The 21,370-nt window shown below is 33.1% G+C and overlaps 1 protein-coding gene across 8 annotated transcripts in view; it reads left to right on the top strand.

The window, feature by feature from the left end:
• Positions 1–21,370, top strand: part of Patronin (calmodulin-regulated spectrin-associated protein patronin) — a 73,619-nt gene that overhangs the window by 28,367 nt on the left and 23,882 nt on the right. For all 8 annotated transcript variants that reach the window (XM_018458296.1, XM_018458300.1, XM_018458302.1 and 5 more), the window contains one exon: positions 20,846–20,941. In XM_018458296.1, the coding sequence (XP_018313798.1) occupies positions 20,846–20,941 (96 nt within the window). The remainder of the gene's footprint in view (positions 1–20,845; positions 20,942–21,370) is intronic.

Here is a 21,370-nt window from a genome sequence, read left to right as displayed (position 1 = left end):
AAGTAATTTTATTCTTTATATTTTTTAATATTATAAAAGAGATAATTTTTTTGTAACTAAAAATATATATATCGCGATTATATATGCTAAACTCGAATAGCTCAGTATTTCAAGTCGATGTTTTCACGATAAACAAACGGAGAGATATACTCGGCGGAATACAAGTGTATAGCATTGCCTTCGATTTGAAATTTCATCATCTCCAATTTAGTCGGTTTGCGCATTTCGCGGAACGCGTTTCGGCTCGGATCTCCATTAACGCATTTTACGCTTATCATAGAAGTGTATGCGTCATGTCGTCTATGTAGACGCCACTGGAGATGTAACGCCGATTTTATCTAATTTATCCGTAAGATAGACTCTTGATAGGCGCGATTACTGAGAATCATCCACAAGCTTTATCATTAACGGTAGCGTTGTAATTCACGATTCACCACGGTGTCTCTCCTTCGGTTTCAAGTGTCGTTCAGAAGGCATCCGGCTCGTAAGTCTTATCTCGAGGAACGCCGTTGTGATTAGATACCGCGTGTTTTATACGGTTTATTACCGGATTTAGAAAGTTATTTCAGTGATCGGTGCGCGTTTTTATGATTGTGATCTTAAAGGTCGCGACGATTTATGGACGTACAGGTGCACCGTGTGTATCGATTTGCATCGAATGATAACTCTGTTTCTGAAATTGTACGTACATAGATGATCCATTTACACATTTAAATTAATGAACTCCTGACAATTCAAATAAATAAAAGATAAAGACATATTGGGGGGGGGGGTCAGAGCGGAAATTATTGCATAGAAAGAAAAAGTTTTAAAAAGACTAATATAGTAAATTTAATACAATTATAAAAGAAGCAATGATATGTTTTGGCTCACGTTGTGAGCTTTCCTCAGATTTTCGTTTTCCGCGAAAATTATAAATTACTGATATTACTTAGCAACTATATTATAATTCGTATGATCTAAGGAAGGTTCAAAACTTGAGCCGAAGTTGTAATCATTGCTTTTATATTTGTATTAGTTTAAAAAAAATTTTTCTGTGCGATAATTTCCGCGCTTGATTGCCTGTTTTTTTCTTTTATTTATTTAAATATTTATTATTTAAATATTTCTTAAATATAGAGTGTACAATACTTTCAAATAAATTATCTCAAAAGTGTATATATTTACGGTGCTAATTACTATTGCAATTAATACCTTTCTTAAATTGAATCACAGAGTAACTTATTTTGTCTCTCAGTCCATTATTACATTACAAAATTGGTTGGATTGAGGTTTCACAGTGTGTGACATCGTATTCCCGGTGACCTCGTTGCAAAGTTGGAGCACACGCCTCCCATTCCCTTTACGAGTGACACCGAGCAATTTTGTTGCACATGCATCCTGTATCTCGTTATCCCCCTAATACATAACCCATCGTTTACTCGGAATTACTTTCAAATCTCATTTACTTGGATCATTGAATTTGGTTTTATTTTCAATCTCGACAAATTTAATTATTTGTAAAATTGTATTTGATCTAAAAATTATTTGCTCTTAAATAAAATTGAGTTACGCGTGGAATATAATATTTTACAATATCAACAAATATTTTGCAGAAATAGACAATATTCCAATCAACGAATATTTTATAATTACCTGCACAGTTAAATTTATAGTGTCAAATTTAACTTAACATGAGTCACCACTGCTCCTACTCAATCATCGTTATTTTATACTAAAACAATGGTTACATTTGACACTATAGACAGTTTCAAATTGACACGATATAGTGTCAAATTTAACTATTGTTTTGATAAAAAATAACGATATATTTAGTAGGAGTAGTGGCGACTCACGTTAGATTAAATTTGACACTATAGATTTAACAGTGTATATTATAAATATATTAATATTTGTTAATATATTATAAATATTTTATATTTATATAAAATGTAATCAGATTTTATAATTATATATTATAAATGTAGAATTATAAAATATAAATCAGCCGAATAATCTGTTAAATTATGATGTTTGACACGCCTTTTATCACTACCTTGTCTTTTCTATTAAATGTTACGATATGTACGCACTTCATTCAATAAGTACTTAATAGAACTTCCATTTCGAGTATATATGGAGCGTATCAGAAGTCGCATGTTTTTTGTAGACGTGCACTTAAAATTCCAATTATCTTCGCACGAACGCTTTGTATATTGTAGTTATGCGGAATACGAGCTCGTTCAATTTACACCGCAATCTTCCTCGATCGCAACGAGCGCAACGAAAAATTCGAGTGAACGCTCATACCGACATTGGTCATTGTTTGTGCTTCAGAGAGTATCAACGATCGGTGTGAATAATCACTTTCACACTTAGCAACGTTCGGAGCGAGAGATATCTCGCGCCTAAACGCAAAGTGGCTTTAACGAGTTTCATGGAACGAGATGCGCTCTCGCAGTCATGATCGTTGGATGAGTTTATCACCGGCGATACCCACGATGACTTGGGAATTACTTCTGCTTATTGCGAGACGTGTAGGCGTTTCTCATGAGAGTTACCATGCTCCTCCGTAATTAGCCGCATGAATCAAATGCTACTTTTACGATGAAAGGTGAGCCCCTTACTGTCGCTGTTCATTAATAGATTCGCAGGTGTAAAAGTGAAACTTATTATGTTTGGAGATAATCTCTTAAGCGTTATAAGTCTGCGTTGGCAGAGTAGTAGGTATACGTTATAATAGGCTTTTAAGAAACGGAAAGCACACACAGAATTAAATCTTTTAATTAAATCAAACGTTAAATATGAAATTCAAAAATTTCGATGTTATTACAATTTTAATTTTATATCCTTTATTTTTATATTATTAATCCCCGCAACTATAATAACTATGCAACTTATGCCTAAGTTCTATGAATTGAAATACAGCAAATGAACCTCTACCTTATGGTAATTGATAGAGGCAGGTTCAAAGTTTTTTTATTTACAATTGATAATCTTACACTATTAGATATCAAAGGAGCAATGGCACCCCAATCTCTTGAGTTAAATAACATTTTGTTACTTTTAACTTCTATGTGTGTCAAAATAAATCTATTTTTGTGGTTGAATTGTTTGGTTTCAAGCAACATCCATATTAACGTATGCACTTAGTAAATAATATACTAAATTTGAATAAAATTTAATACATTTCTCTCTAAATTGTTTAACCATTGTTTTAGTTAAATTAATGACATCTTGAGTAGAAGCAGTGGCGATCTATATAAATGATTAAAAGTAACTCAAATTGGGTATAATTTGACATTATGAATTTAACAGTACATAACACTAATTGTACAGATTGTAGCAACCATCACAATAATGTTGCATTAAAACTTGAGAGGTTTGCTAAATTAATAAATTAAAATTAAGTAAAAAGGCTTAATAAATTAAATAATCCCTTTTTTGTAACCTTTCTTTGTTACATTATTTAAATTAATAAAGTTTTTTGTCTACTAATCCGATATTACTTTCACATCGCTCGGTTTTCGCTTCCAATAGTCTAAGATTCTTTCAAAGCATGTACTGCTGATGAACGAACGGTTACGTAATATAGTTATGAACTACGAATGTAGTTATGTAATACCGTTAATTACATATTGCTCGTTAATTATTTCCACGCATGAAATCGACGAGACCGCACCGTGCAGGCGAGGTAAGAAACTCGCCGCACCGTGCAGCTAATCCTGATAGAATGATCGTGACCGTGGCGACTCGAAGCCCGCCTTTTCCGCGTTGGGGAATGGGTCTGTCGAAACGGTAACTTCTCTGCTCTCTAAGTCGGTCTTCCACGGCCAAATCGGCCATCACGAGGAATTCAGGCCGATCAGTATCCGACGATTAACGATGTGCGAGGCATGATCGTCCGTGGACTGGATCGCCGTGATTTTTCTCCTCGGCGAGCGTGGCCGAGGCTAAGAAAAAACGGACTGTCGATGCGCGGAAATCATCAGCTGGAAATTTTTAATGCAACGTGCCCGCGCGCACGTTTAACGAAGTCCATCGTAATTTGCTGCGTTAATTACGGACGAAAATGATGATTATATAAGTACGTTGCGGTACAGTTAACCCAAGTAGGATAGCAACCGTACAGTCCGCGTGATATCGCGATGCGATAATACTTTGCCGAGAGAGGAAAAAAATGAGTCACCTGCTGCCAGGTATGTCTAAACTAATAGCCCTCTTTTGTTTCGCGTATGCACACCAAGGTCATACATTAAGTAATGTAACATTACACTCCGAGAAAAGTGTTTGGTGTTTATGACTACATATAATTGCACAGTATCATAATTATTTAGAAGCTACATTTATATAGTTATTACTATTCTAATGTTGGTAATAACAATTATTTTTATACTTCTTAAAAAATATATATAGTTGGCACCGAAAATATGATTATAAATTATATCATGGTAACTACAATTATATTTTTCTTTCAGTGTACATTTAACAATTCTATAAATTCTCATATAATGCTCTGATATATTAATTAGGGTTGCCTCAAAACTTGAAATCAGGGAAATGAGGAAAATATTAGGGAAATTGAAAACAGTCAGGGAAATCAGGGAAGTCAGAGATTTTTGTAGAATCTTTTGGAAAATAAAAATTCTTGGCTTTAAAGTAGTTTAATATGCATACCTGTCTATATATTATATCTACGTAGTTTTGGAATACTACAGAGCAATTAAATGCAGTGTTAGCAATATTAATTATAGTAACATTGCCATGTCAAACTGCTCTCTCAACAAAATATTTGACAGTATCCGAATCAGGATGAAAATATTAAAAAATTCAAAATATTACTGAAAGCATCAGAGAAAATTATGAAATTTTGTCTGGAACTCAGGGAAAAGTTATGGAATTTTAGGACGATGAATTTGTGACAATCCTGTTAACATTAACGATTCATCCTACATGATTTTTTTTACATAATTACCATTTCCAGTATTTTACATTTTATATAATTTTTCTTATATGTTATACTATCTGTACATTGATTTTTCGGTTTCGTCAGAGATGATTTCTTGTATCAATAATCTGGTGTATATAGTAGAATGTACCGTAATCCGTCCTTGGCCACTGATTGCTCACAACTATACAAAAAGCGCATTCCAATATGAGGTATTGATGCACCGGCCGTTCGCCTCGAGCGCGTTTCCTTGAGTTGTGCAACGTCGGTGCACGGCGACCGCACGTTACACGTCGGTCGAGCTCGAGGCGGTTAACGTGGCCATCGGCGCGTGGACCGCGATCCACATACGAAACAGTGCGAGATTCTTTCCTTTGCCTTCCTCCGAAGGCAACCGAAGCACCGCGCGAAGCCGACAGTCCTTCCGCGGTCTTTCCTCGTGGTGTTTCGCTCCGAGGAGAAATTACAGAAACGGATCGGGTAAAGGGTGTGTGAGGAGGTAATGGATATGCGGGAGTAATACCGGATAAGGACCTTTGTGTGAGATAAGGCCTCTCGATCTGAATGATCTGGATACCGCGACTGTTTTCGGTAAGAGCTCGCTTGTTGCACCGTTACAGGAACGCGGATACGTATTTGTGTGTGTACAGACTCCGTCATTCCAAATTTGGAGAGGTTGGAATGATCATATCCTTGCATCTATTCTGCTTCACCGCGATTCAAATTTTACACATTTAAATTTGAAACAGAAGTCCGTATCAAAGAATTTCAAGGCAGAAGATTGTATTAACTTTCTTTCTTTTTCTCACTATTAAATATCAATTACGCTTACAGAAAAGTTTTTAATATTTGTGATTATAATTGTATAGTAAAACTATGGAACTCTATTTTTGTAGTTATTAGGTATTGTTACAATGTTAGTAATGATTATGTTTATATTTCTATATATATAAAAATATATGATTAGTTCCAAAACAATTATCATTTCTATACAATCATTTTCGAAGACAGCCATATATCTTTTTAGTACATGCAACTACAAAAATTAATATTACTAATTACTGCATTATAGTAGTAATAATTATAAAAATAAAGCTCTTAATCATAATTATTTATTTTTCGATTATAGTTATAAATATTTAAAACTGTTCTCTCAGAGTGTGAATAAAACATAAAAGGAAGTTTTCTTATTCTCTAAAAGTGAATCAGTGTATTATCACTGACTTTAGCACTACACTTATAACTGTAACATCAGCGAATATTTACTGTTTTTCAATAATAATACACCGATTCATTTTGAGAAGTTATGATTTCTACAGATTGAATCTGCAGAAAATCATAACCTCTAAAGTGAATCAGTGTATTATTATTGAAAAACAGTAAATATTCACTGATGACTTCAGTACTATACTTATAATTGATGTAATCAGTAATAATACACTAATTCACTTTTAGACAATATGTTCTACACATTTTATTGAACGATTCATTTTTAATTGTGTACACTTCGCAGCCATTAATGTATTTATCTAACAACTTTTTTCTCGAATTTATATAAAAAAATCTACCTTCAACATTTTCGATTTTACCTACAACTCTTGTTGCACGTCGACAGACAATGCAGAAATCGCATTACGCGGTATGATCAAACAATCCCTCGCGACGATGTTTCAATCTGTTTGTTGTTGTCATCGATTACATCGAACAAATCCTACAATGCAATGTCGAGAATAATTAATATTCAACAGCCAACTATGGCTTCTTCCAATTTGCACTGTTATTTTCTTTCTCCTCGGTAATACGTTGTACATGCTTATATACATAAAAGGAACGCTAACGTGACCCGCAGGACAATTTTTTGGCAACCTTGTTCAACCATCGATTTTGGCAGCAACACGGGACCTGTATGCAAATTACGAATCGCGTTTTACCGACGTCCGCGTCTATGTTCGATCGACGATAAGAAAAGCTCGACATCTATCTATTTCTCGACTTACGATTAAAATTCGACTCATACGTCTTTTCTGAGCAATCTTATTGCAAATGTTACAAATTTGATTTCTCCTCTCGGGAAAAATTCGAGGATACATTCATGTGTACACGGAAAAAAAATGTAGCTGTTGTAACTAAAAACTGCATGTGGTAACTAAATGGCAGGTGTAAAATATGAACAGCTAAAATATAGGTATTATAGTTAATGTCTCAGGTATGATATTTATATTATAGCAGCAACAGCAAACCATTTCGCTGTAGTTTATAAATTTATAGTTACGGCAGCAAATATATTATAATAAACTAAGATTAGCTGCGGTAGAGAAAATTTTTTTTTCTGTGTAGATATTGAATACTTCAAAATTACAAATGTGTACTACTTCAAATTTTAAACACGTGCAAATAATCGAATTAAAGTGTCGATAATGGATATATGATATTATCGAAGCGATTTCCTCGATCAAGAGAGTCATTGGCAATTTGCTGGAGTTATTCGCTTAGACCAGAGGTCGTCAGTCAAACTTTCTTATTGTAAAGAACTATAATGGTCAATATTTTACTAGAGAGATCTTCAAGTAAGAAATTGGACACTGTTTAAGTAACTTTTGATTGTTCCGCCATGTTTAGGACGATGCTAAGATAGAATAAGATAGATGCATATATCTATCTCATTCTATCTTACGCGTTTGGTCCGCCGTATTTAGAATGGTGTCATGACTCTTACTTGAGAGACTCTTTTGTACACGGAAAGCTCGATTTTGTTGAATTATCTAAAAATTTAGCTATATACAGATCTGAAAATAATTTTGTTGGATTATCAAAATAATTATGTAGGAAACTCAAGCATGATGAATAATGCTGCAAAAAGTTTTTACAACAAAACATTTTAATAACCAGTTTTAGCGTTCTAATAATTATTTTTATAGTCGAACAAAATTATTTTCAGAATAAAATTATTTTCTGTATCTATATCTAAATGTTTAGACACTTCAGCAAAATCATTTTTTTCATATAAGTATGTATAACAAGAAGAGAAATAATTTCCACAAATTTTTTATCGATAGAATTTTTAAAATAATAAAATAATTTATAATAATTACACAGGTTGTAGAAAAACAGGCGACAGGTCATAGTTTATCGAGTTTTTACTCAGACATGTCGAAAATATCGCGGTATCATGTTTAATTGCGCAAGTGTCCCACGTAATAGCGTGCAATCAGGCTGATAATGAAAATTAATCTTAACCAAGAATATTACGCAATAACGCTAGGAATACGCACATAACCACGATGAATGCATGGATCGATGCACGAACGTAGCTCGTGATTCTGTGTCACATCAGCTAACATATATAAACTGACCTGCTTTAATATTGCAAATATGTGCGCGTTTATGACACATGGTTTTCACGTTCCAAGAGAATTATGCTCGTCGTTCGAGCCGTCATTGATTGATAAATGGTTGACTTTGATCCGTTTAACTTCGATCGTTCATCGTGAGGTGAATATTGTTATTCTTTATGTATTTACATAGCGATGTACACATTTCTTCGAGGCATCTCTGTCACGTATTCACGTGCTCACGTTACCATTCCCAGAAGAACGCCCCGGGAGGATTTCGAGAGAATTTCGCCGACTATCAATCTACCTATCCAGACGATTTACAGAGCGATTTGTACGGACGCTTAACGTGTATCCGCGTTGCGGTTGAGTAGCGTCGTACGTGACAAGGGGAAAGAAAAAGAGTACACGAAAAGAATAGTTTTGTTGAAGTATCTAAAAATTTAGCTAAAAACAGACCTAAAAATATATTCTATTTTTCTAAACTATCAAAATAATTATGTAGAACGCTTAAGCTGATTGCTAGAATGTTCAAATTTTTTACAATATTGCTTATTATGTTATATAATTATTTTGAAGGTTCAACAAAATTATTTTCAGATATGTTAACTAAATTTTTCTAACCAAATTTTTAGATATTTCAACAAAAATGTTAACTACGATGCGTAGCTCTTTTTAATTTCGAATTTTTTATCGAATGTTTTCAAAAACTGCTTCTTTAATCCAATATTCGTAAAAATTTTATTAGCACTCACACACATAATTAATATTCGACGTCAGCTGCACGAAAATTTAAAACAACGATTGTTTCCTTTTACAACAGTTGTTTTCTTCTATTTCATAAAATATTGTCTCGATTTTTTTTCATGTCTACAGTGTAGGACTCAGTGTTGTAGTTGACCTCCACGGTTGTTTATATCTGTTGCCGCATACTCCATTTTTCGTTTCCAACATCGACTCTACTTCAACTGTGTCGCTGCAGCTGCTGCTGCGAGCTAGCATGAGAGTGGGTTTCCTATTCCGATCATTTGTCACATTTATTTCTTATTTGTCGAAAGTCCATGAAATTCGTGATGTATTTTCTCAATAAATATAAGTTTCGACATTTGTGAAATGTCGAGTGGAAATGGAGATATTAATGGTTTTTAACTTAAACTTTTGATATTTTTTTTATACACGAAATTTAAATTATTTCGATTTTGCCGATAAGATATATAGATATTTTTACTTTTAATTTTTTCTCAATTTATTTATAAATCAAATTGTACGCTATATTAAGTTGCAAGAGAAATGTATATCATGTTTCGAATAAGGAGTTTTTGGAATCCCATTTATCCAGATACGGTAAATGCTAAGGTCAGGTTATCTTCTTTCTTAACAACTAATTAATAAAAAGATAACGTGACTTTAGCGTTCACCGTATCTGAATTCATGTTATTGCAAAAACTCCCTATCATTACTTTGAGAGTGTTAATTAACTTCGAAAAATGGAGCGTGATTTCACTAAACGTGATTGAACTACAATGCGATTAACGCGGCATGGCTAGTGGGAATTTATTGATATGGTTGCTGGGACTCGATGCGGAATCACATTTTCATAATAGACAGACGCAGGTGGAAATGGGTCAGACCATGAGAGCAAGTTATCGCACCTATATGAACAATTGAACCATTGATAGTCGATGGCTTGTTTGAATGGCGGTCATGCAGGAAGTGAAAGCGCGTTGCAAATCGTTTAATTTATATTTTTAGAATTACCGTAACAATATAGTATCCAATTTACAAAATCGCACAACTATTATGTTAGACGATGTAATGTCTTTTAACGATCATAATTGTTTGTTTTTTGGAATGAAATAGATCTGATTAAAGAGAAGTATCGATCTTTTTAAGAGTTAATACATGCAAAGTATTTAAAATTTTACTGTCTGAAAATAATTCTCTTGGATTATCAAAATAATTTTGTTGAAAATTTGAACTGGTTACAAGAATATTAAAATTGTTTGCAGCATTGTCTATCATTTTTTAGTTTCCAGCATAATTATTTTGCCGATTTAGCTGAAGAATCAATCTTTCAGCTAAATTATCGGAATAATGTGAAAATCGATTTCCCTAATTGAATTTTATTCTTCCCATATATTATTTTCACATATCTAAAAGCATTTCCCATCCTAGAAACTCTCCGGTTTCTTCCCTCCTAATGATGGAGCTCCATTCCTCCAGGTTAGCCTTATCAGCTTTCGCATGATTGTCTGCAGCGTTCGATTTCTCGTCGAGCTCTCACGAGGTTTGATCCGCCGATAATTTATCCCAGCATGCGAAGAGAACTAAGAACTCGCATCGGGGAAGATAAAGAGTGAGACCACCGCCTCTTTCAATCGAGTAGACATATATCCAATATCTAGATACCAGAAAAATTCGACGACTATGGCCTTTAAATCTTACCGCACATCTGTGATAAAATAGCTTTCATTGCTTCTTTCAGTGAAAGCTATTATTAAGATTCATTGTCCGTTCTTATATTTAAGACCGTCTTGAGGGATTGTAGAACTTTTGTGCACGGAAAAAGATACTTTCAGTAAAATACTTATGTTAATTGAGGACTAAAGAAACATCAAAAATACTTTATACAGGTAATCTTTAGAAATTTTATGAGAAAATAGCGCAAAAAATTGCAAAAATTAATTTTATCAAATAATTAAAAGTGTAATTTGCAATATTGTGTGACATTGCAGTGTAATGTCCATAATTAACAATAAAGTATTTTGAATTTTTATTTATAGTTGTATGTAAACGTTGATTTCTTTATCCATGAAAATGAAGTCTGACGTCGCTTGTGTGATATACTTATATTGTATCAATGATATGTTTCATTTTGAATGTCTGTTCTATTCTTCATGAGACACGAACGGCTTGGCCGAACGAATTCCCAACGATACTATTGAAAAATCGATAACATCTTCCCGACTCGACATTATGTGTTGGCGAAGCCAGAACAGTTTCGTAAAGTTCTATGTGTGATAGATGAATAAACTCTTTTGGATACCAAACATGATCGTAAATTAACAAATGAACATATTATTGCACACCATGAACCGTTTTCATCGAGAGAATTTTGTACAGAATAGTATTTATAAGTACAAATTCAATTCGCATGAAAACAATGTAAATAGATTGCTTAGATTTGAAGAGCTATGTACTCGTATATTGAAGCATAACTTTCTCTATTGTAGTTTATTAAAATACTACTGTGTATTTAAATTAAAACATAGCTTACATATTTATTGGAGTAACACTTAATGAATAAATTGAAACGGATATAGTTTAATTATGTTAATATTTAAACACTTTCTGTTTAATACAAAAACTTTGTCCTAAATAAATTACGTAAAAAATATTTTATTATTTATTATAATAAAATAATAAAATGTATAATAATTTTTTTCTGAAGTCATATATTTTATTCTGATATATTTTAATTCTCTCTTTCTCTCTCTCTCTCTCTTTTCTGATTACTAAATAATTTTATAATAAAACGTAAATTTTCGTTTTGGCAAACAGTGATCAAATTCAGATTTTAGATATTATTCTTTCATTTTTTTACACATTTTTGCGGATGACCTAAGACCAAACGTGAGATTTACTTTGGCTTGAAGTTCTGCGTGAAAGAAAGTGCAGCTGTGACAAGAACTTGGAAATAGTTTGTTTGATTCCAACGAGCACTTTGCAAGGAGCACATCCGGCGCAGCAGTTCAATCCTATATTTCTTTGCCTCTCTTTCTAATGTTTCTCGGTAAATTCGTAACTACGAAAGTCGTGAACGCATATACAAACAATTCGCGGATATCCTTTTTTGTCTGGATCGGTCGACGCCAGTCTCTTGCAGACGTCTTTTTCTCTGTCTACTGATCGGATAAAAGAATTTAAAGTCGTAAAGTTTATACTTGATAGTAATAAATGTATGTTTCTTTGAATGCTATGTTATTTTTAAACTCTTAAAATTTAGCTCAAATTATGAGATTTATACAGATATAATTAACAAATATAATTTATAATGAATAATGTATTTTAAAAAACTTGTTTACACTTATTTACATTATTTTTGAAATATTAAGGGGAACACTTATATAAAAATGAAAAAAATTAGCCTTTATGTTAATTTTTTTTTACTTTGACATAATATTTTTTTTTTATTAAAATCGTATCACAGAATCAGAAGCATCTTTTTCCGTTATCCAATTTTATACGAGTTGCAATTTCCATTTAATACTCCACTCGACAGATGTTTCCTGAAAGAATTATGCGTCAGCGAAAGACGTCTCGAGTTGTCTGCAGTCTCGATAGGATCAATGCAATGCAAGTCGGAAATAAATCGTGAGTACATGAATAAAGAGGGAGATAGGGTGCTCTCCTTAACTTTTTTATTCTTAATTTTTTATTATCTTATCTTTTCGCTGTTAACCGTTCGCAAAAATAAAATGATTGTCTTCACTGAAGAATATTTAATAATTTTTCCAACCGTGATTATATCTATATTTATAATCCATATTAATCTATATAATTTAGAAATTTGGAAAGAGCTTATTTAAATAGATGAATATATTGAAATATAACCAATTATATGAGAAAAAAGATAAAAAAGATCATATATTAAATATATTGACAGAAAAAAATATATGCACACAGAAAAAGGAACATAAGGACAGACAGTTTTTTGTAAGTATTACTACTTTGCAATTGTAGTTTCTCCCCCTATTTGTCCTCAAATTTTTCTTCGCTTTGAACGATGCGAGAAGTTCAAGATGTACCTTCAGGGAATTTCCGATGAGATAGTCGAAGAGATCATGCTTACTTCGAACAGGCGACCTCTAAAGATGGAGGCCGAGAGAGATCCGTGGGCTCTCGTAATAGCTCTGCATCCATCTAGTTGTCTAGGCACTACCACTTTATGTTCTACTGTATAAACCTACTTGTAGCTGCAGGCGAACTGGGTGGAAGTCATTCCTGCCTAGAAAGTGCGTGTCACTTTTTTGTGTAAAGAAAAATCTGCGTTATAATAGATGTTTTCATATTAACACGATGTTCTTCGAAATTTTTCATAAAATGCTTCGAAACTTTTAATTTCCCGATTTTCGATGAATTTAAGAAAAAAATTTTTTAAATGTAAGATTACAGAAAGTTATTCTATTATTTACAATACCACAATTTAACTTTTATTTAATAAAAAAAATTTGATTTTTATTTTCTATTAATGTGCAACTTTCGAAAATCAAAATTATATGCAAGATCGTAATGGACATTTCATTATATCAAGACCCGCTATACTTTTCTTATGCATGTTGCATGATGAGTTTTAAATTGATACGTGTAACTACGATTGATACAATTTCTAATTTTAGCGAATCAAAGTTTGACGATCTTTCATTCAACGATTTTTTCTGTCAAATTTATCATTTAAAATTAAAACAATATTATATGTTGTTACTTTACTCTTTAAATTCTTTGGAGTAAAATCTCACTTTAAAGACTTTAAAGAGATTTCCAGTGACAATTCACTCTAAAAGTTTTAGAGAGTACAATCTACGAATTACATTGTATTAACTTTTCCTACAATATTATGTTGGATTTTCTTCAGCGTGATCGACGGTTACGCCATTGGTTCTAATCGCGAAACGCGACGCCGCCGGGCTCTATCGTCTTTCACTGTGTTCGCTTCGACTAGCCTTATAGCCTGACCTAAACCGCGCCTAAGTATGCGTTCACGTGCCTCGCAAATAGTCCGATAAATTTCACGGGATTGTACGCAGCCGAGAAATACATCGAAAAAAAGACCGCTGCAGGTGGCTGCATCTAAACTGCAGCGGCGAACACAATCATGACTGGCGAGTTCGATTGGAGCTTTAAACGCTTATTGCAATCACGCACTGAACGTTTCTGTTTCCGGAAATAACGAGGACGAAAGAATCCATGTGAGAGAATTTATGAATTGTTTTCAATCCCACGCGTTTTTTTTTACATCTTTCGCGGAAACTCCGTCTTCTCGTTGCCTTGAATTAGAAAAAAACATCAATTTAAAAAAATATACGCGAAATTGATGTCCGAGAAGAAGAATAGTTTAAAAGTGTGTGACACTATTGATTCTATCATGTTGGTTTGTGACAGACTTGAATCTTTTTTCGCGAAATATTCTTATTTAATTAAAAAGTTAAGCAAGCTGGGTGTTATAAAAGAGACCATGTTTTGTATATTTCGCTTAGCGAGTAGCTTTGTTGTCACATAGAGGTTTGTGATATATTGTACGGATTATCATTTCGTATTTTCTTGGATTCTTATCTCTCGTGCGACTGTATTCGCCTACTTTGCATTTCTCACGTCCAACTGCGGCGAGATGCGTATTTTTCTCGGGTGTGCGACGTCGCGTGGGCAATGCCCATGGCCGAAATCCATATTGAGAACTTCTACCACGGATTTCACATCGTGTTTCTTTGACGATTGCATTAAGTCAAGTCACAGGTATTATAAACGATAAAACTTTTTTACTCGGAGCGTATGTTGCATAATTTAATTTGTTTATTGCGGTATGCGAGAGAAAAAGATCTTATTAATATTATATTTCAGATGTATCATAATAAATCTTTAATTGTATAAATTTTACGTCAAAATTTGGAAACAAAAAGAGTTTAATGCAACTTGTAACTCGATATAAAAAATATTATTTGCGTAAAAAAAACTCATGTTACTTCCAAGTTCGTTGCTTCACTTCTGGTAAGAAATGTGAGAAATGTTCTTAATTAATTGTTAGAATATATCTGTATAAACATAGAAATGTTCATAGAAACTTTCTATATAACATTTATGATTTGTCTATAAATTATGCTATAACATGTAATTTGCGTGTCACGTAAAAGCAATTAATCCTTAAAAGGTAGGCTGCGAGCACGATAGATGATTCAAGACTGACTTGCTAACGAGCGGATACATACTGAAATACTTAGCCAACAAAGCTTAAACTTCCTGCTGCCTGATTATTAGACTGTGCATTATCTCTGCACGACGATTACTTCTCGATCAGCAGTATCGTTTTTACTGTTCTCGCTCTTCTTTCAAAAGTAATTGTTCTATTTTTATTCCATACATCTAACTTTTACATCTACTTTATGCCGTATTATCGGACGAACATCGGCAATTAAAAATAATTGCTACCATTTTATTCATGTCTTGCTAAATTAATTAAATTTTGCAGTCAGAAGAAAATATAAATTTTTTAGTTTCATTAAATTGATAAATTCAATGAACAGATAGCATAATGAAAATGTAACATTGTTGTATAAGTCTGACATGAAAATTATTTTTGAGTAATTCCGTCTGCAATTTCTCTCTGGTTAGCGATTTAAATACCTCAGGGAAGCTTTGCAACGTAAGTCATTTATATAAATGAAAACCGACGTTTCCGCGGATGTCTTACTCGCGTTTTTGTTCTGAAACAATGATAGCAATGGAGTACCGGTGGATCTCGAACGAGCTAATAAAGATCGATGACGCGGCTGATGATCGTGGATCACCGATCCGAGACCGTCGTCTTCTCCCTCTACAGTTAATCGGACCGATCGAATCCGAATCGTCAGTTGTGTACGTAGCGCAGTATTCCGTGTCGTGTCATCGCAACCAGTTGTTAGCGATGACACAGCTTCTTTTTATAGACAAACGTAAACGTCATGTACGCGCACGTGCGTGCGTGCGTTGCTTCGATGAGTCGGTTCCTACCAGACACGTGTGCTAGTTTACATAGGCGAAGCATATACAGGGTGACTCCTGAAGAGGCAGCACTTCGAGTACTTAGGACCTTTCGAGCAATCTGGAGTTGACCCATTATTAATGAGGATATCTCTCTCTCTCTTTCTCTCTCGATGTTAATAGTTTTGAGTCACGGAAATTTAGATGAAACTAATTTTTTGGAGAATCTACGCTGTTAAATCTATAGCGTCAATTTGACACTATACAGTGTCAAATTTAATCCATTTTGAACTTTCAAATTGTTTAACTCTATTGTTTTATATAATATAAAATAACGATATTTTAAGTAGGAACAGTGGCGACTTAAATTAAATTGGCACTATAGATTTAACAGTGTACATTAACTGAAACTAATTTTTTTGGAAAATCTACATCAACTGAAATAGTTTTGTAAGACACCGTACATTTGCATTACGTGCAACATTGAACCGTTACACATAACAAGAAGTAATTTAAATTTAAATAAACGGGAAATGTTGAGTATTGCGATTTTGCTATTAGAGGACTTGCCGATCACGACGATCGATTTCGAGCCGATCTCTTTCTCTCTTCACAATTTACGCTCGTAATACTCGATGGAAGACATGTTAATAGCATGTAATTATATACTGCGATTCAATCGAACGATCGAATAATTGCGGAGATAAACGAAGAACGGAATAATCTTTGTGGCGTTGATCTAGAAGGGATTACACGGTTCACTATTTCATTCGATTAATCAACCGAGTATAATTTGACAGGATTATGAAACAAAAAGATTGAAAGATTCCATTAAATAACTTCTTATATTCGCAGTGAAATAAACAAGAAATCCTTTTTTTTATTTTTGCGAAGGATAAAGTATATATATTTTTTAAATTCATTTCATAAGAAACAAAAATATTGTGTTGAAAAACTCGACATAAAAAGATAACAAGTGTTAAAAAAATAACAAACCTCTTAAATTTCAAGGAAGCTTTTTCAGATGTTATTTTATTTTCATGTATAATTTTGCTTGTCTATTATTACTTTTTCTATATTTTTAAAATAAATGTTGCTTCTATTTTTTTTATTTGCATATTTGTAAAAGTGAAGCTGTCTTATCGAAATTTACCGAGATACGTAGAAATCACATTTGTGCTTAGATTCGCATCCTTCATCGTCCTCGCTCTAGCTGGATATATAAAATCATAGCAATCTTTTCCTTATTTCAATTTCACGGTTCGGGGAACTCTAGCCGAAGTCGGTGTATCTTTTCAGCGCGACTGACGTCAGAAATTTCGTACATTGCACATGGAAATTGATTGATAGTTAAACATTTTCCGGGACTGTTATTGTAGGTACATGGCAACGAACCGCTCCCATATGGACTATAGATAATATACGTGCTAAGATAACATTGTTACCCAGGTAGCAATCGATAATCGATGCCCCGAGTATGGTAACTTGCCACGTTTTTATTAAAGCAGATCATCGGTACAGCGTGTCATTTGGTTGCGAGCTGCAATAGCCTGATGAACTTCAGTAATAAAGTCGTTCAAGTTTCCTGCGCGGTGGAAAAATATCGTCACTGTGTAGCGAACTTTTTTCGCGTCATTTATTTTCAGATAGACGCAATAAAAGTGTGTTTCAACAATTATATTTAAAACTTAGTATCAAGCTGCTTCTCGCAACCTGATACGACGAAGTAAACTGTAATGCTCACGAAACGTTGACATTTAACGATATATCAAGACATGGAGTACTTTCTATTTGATGACAGAAGTCGATAGAAGTGTCTTTGTTACTGATTGAATACCAAGATAGAATGATGTTTGTGTCAACTGGTATCACTAAATGGAAAATACCTATGAAGATAACCCGCAAATTGTGATTTCTTGAAAAAAACACCTGGGAACCTCAAAAGAATTATATATAAAATTATCAACTATAATCCTATATTACGAGAACTAGTTAATAAAGAACAGATATTTTGCTGACATTTGCAGTTATATCGTTTTATATCGTTCATTATTGATTTTTTAATATCTTTATTTTCCTGCTATTTTCCGCCGTCTCTTTTTCTCTAATCTGCGAAAGGTCATTTTAGAACTTTTTTTATTTATTTCCGCGTCAAACAATAAAATTAATTAGAAATATATTCTTTAAGAAGATATGAAAAATCGTCTGTTCTGTGTACAAGACAGAGAATTGAAACAAGCAAAAACTGTAGGGAATCATTTTGCGACGATAAAACTTAAATGATCCTCAAAGTTCGCCGTTGTCGACGTTATCAATCTGGCCATGGTGAATGATTACCGCAGCGGAGCGTTTTTTACAGGAGGCCACTTTAATCTTCGTAACACGCGGCATGACCTCATACGACGACCACTCCCATCCTCCCTAGCCCTCCAGGTTTCGCTTCTCTTCCTTCCTCCTTCCGTTCCCGTTCGGTGCCACTCGACAAATTGATTAGGCGTGCAATTTCGTGCCAAGCTGCCGCCCGCCTCCTAAGAAAATTCTTCGCGAGGAATTTAGAAACTCGCGAGGAACACGTCACGACCCGTGGCACGACCGCGTTGACTTTGACTTCTATTTTCGACACTTGTCTCTGGATGAAGTACCCTTTTAAAGAAACTTATATATGCGACAAGACAGAAGTCACATCGATCAAACAGATATCCGACAGAAAATTTTTAAGTGAATATTTTTTTTTACGATTTTAATTTATTGTTGTAAATTGCAATTTGAAAATCTGTCTTGAACAGAAAAGATAAAATTCGTGTAAAATTTCAAGTTCGAAGCTGATGCAACGTGAAAGTTCTAAAAGTCTTCCTGGTGCCGAGAATATTAATGCCATTTTTGACTTTCCTTCTCATCCAAGCGTATATTATGACAAGTATAAAACACGCGAGATAAGTCGAGCCAAGGAGACCAACGAAATCAATGTGAAATCTGAAAACACGTGAGATAAAGAATTACTTAAATTTCACAATGATATATACGGCACACTTTTCATGTCTGAGCGAAATAATGCGGCAACTCGATGCATTCCATGTTTATAAATACAAATGATAGGAACTTAGAACTTTAACTTCGCCCAATTACAGTGTGACACTAGTAATTTCTTGCTCTAATGATTTGTTGTCGGAGAGAATCTCGTTTTGTGGAACAACATAAATCTCTAGTAATTAAAGAGAACGAGAAAGAGGAAGGAGATTTATACATTAGAAGAATTAAGATAGAGAATGCTTTCCATTTAGTGACACAAGTCGATACAAACATCATTCTCTGTTTCTTGATATTTAGAGAAACAATAGAGATTAAACAACATTTGTGTCACCAAATGGAAAGTACTCATAGATGTTTTGAACTTAATACAAGCTATAGAAATAATGAGAAATGCATATTTAAGAATCTATATCAAGAGTCCATATCAAAGATTTAATCTAGAATATATAGATTGTGGATCTTTCAACATTAATGATCTTTAACTGAAGAATCTACTATTCTCAGTGAACATAATTAAATTAGCATTTGCGATATCACGAATTCGTGAAGACTGTGGTGAAAATAGACTCATATAATAAACATTTTTTAAATAAAAATTTATGATCCATCTAAGAAGGTATTAATATAAATTTTAAAATAAGCTTTTACGCTAATTTATTTAATTAAGGCTTGAGCTGAAATCTTTTCGATAATTGATATCTTAAATAAATGTAGAATTCATGCAATAGGAATTCTTCTAGATTGAATGATTTTTTTTTCTTCTAAAAAAGTAGGATACTCGATAAGACGCTCTGTACTTCCTCAGCTTACAATCCGGGATGTCGAGAACCGACTCGAGTGGCTCGTGAAGAGGCTTATCTTACTATTAGGTGAAAGGCACGGGTGCGAATGGAAGCGAGAATAGGGTGAAGAGCCACGATCGTAATCGATAACTGATAGTCAATTATAATTTATGAATACATTTCTCAACAGAATTAGATCCATTTCGAATTGCAGACATAAGGGAATATTTAATAAATTTACATCACTTTGCAAAAAATCATATAGCAATTTGCAAAAGAATCTTTAAAGCTTAAAAACTTCACTTTCAAAATTAACTTATATTAAACTTACCATTAACCATTAAACTTTTTTCTTGACGCTTCTGTTCCAAGTGACGCTATTTCCAAATCGTTCAGAATTTACAAAAAAGATTTTAATATTGAAATTATACGTGAAGTTGAAAAAGAATTGTTTTCAACTTTGTTTAAGATTTTCTGAAAGTTAAATTTTTTTTCAATGCTCAATTTAAAAAATTAAGTGGCTTTTTAAATATTATTAACAAATGTATTTATAGTGTTATTACATAAAATATACGGTATTTTGATACCTATTGAAGAAAATAAGAAACAAAAACTTTGTTTCGGGAATTTTAATATAAATAATTGAATATATCCACACAGTTACTGGAGAGATATGCACTGAACTAGAACTCTTGAATAATCTTTATTAAAACGAACAACTTTCTTTCTCATTCCACAGACTGTCGCGTGGCTTGCTTCCACGGCGACTTGCATACATCTGTCCCCACACATCGTTCATTCGCGCTGGTGGTGCTTCGCGCATAGACAACATACATAGAATGACTTGCTACGACTACAATAAAATTTGCATTCAAAATCGCACAAATTTAATTAGAAAATCGATTTAATTATCAAGCTCGTTAGAGACTTTTTTAAATGAAAAAATTTTTTTAATGCTTGATTTAAAAAATTAAGATGAAAAGAACCGATATTTAAATGTATTTCCTTCTATATTTCCTATTCTCTCTTTTTTGTTTCAGGCCAAACAACGTGCCTCCGTAAAATGGCTCCTATCGAAGGCATACAACAATCGAGTGCCAGAAAAACTCCGCGACCCTTATTATCGTGATCATGAGGTAAGCTTTAGTTTTTTTTACAATGCTTTGTTAACGAATTTATCTTTTGCATTTAAGACTTCCAAAAGTTTCACGAAATACACTTTATTAATATTAATAAAATATATAATATTAATAAAATTTCACATTATATGTGTGCTGCATAATTACAAATTGAAAATAATTTTTGAAATAATAAATTCACAATGGAGAATTATATAAAGTTTATAATATATATATGTATTTATATATATATATACACATAATGTTATAACAGAAGGTATAATTGTGATATATGATTAAAAAGTTAGAAAAAATAATGTTTCTATTTTTCTCTTGATTTTTAAATTATTTAATTGAACAACCTTACAAAATGCATATTGATGACAGGAGATGAAAATATTCAACGTGCACTGGCTCGTATTGCAATTTCAAAGTTAAATGTTCTAC

This window comes from Mycetomoellerius zeteki, unplaced genomic scaffold, assembly GCF_001594055.1.
Source record: "Mycetomoellerius zeteki isolate Tzet28-1 unplaced genomic scaffold, Tzet1.0 scaffold72, whole genome shotgun sequence".
NCBI lineage: Eukaryota > Metazoa > Arthropoda > Insecta > Hymenoptera > Formicidae > Mycetomoellerius > Mycetomoellerius zeteki.
This window is presented reverse-complemented; position numbering and strand designations above follow the sequence as displayed.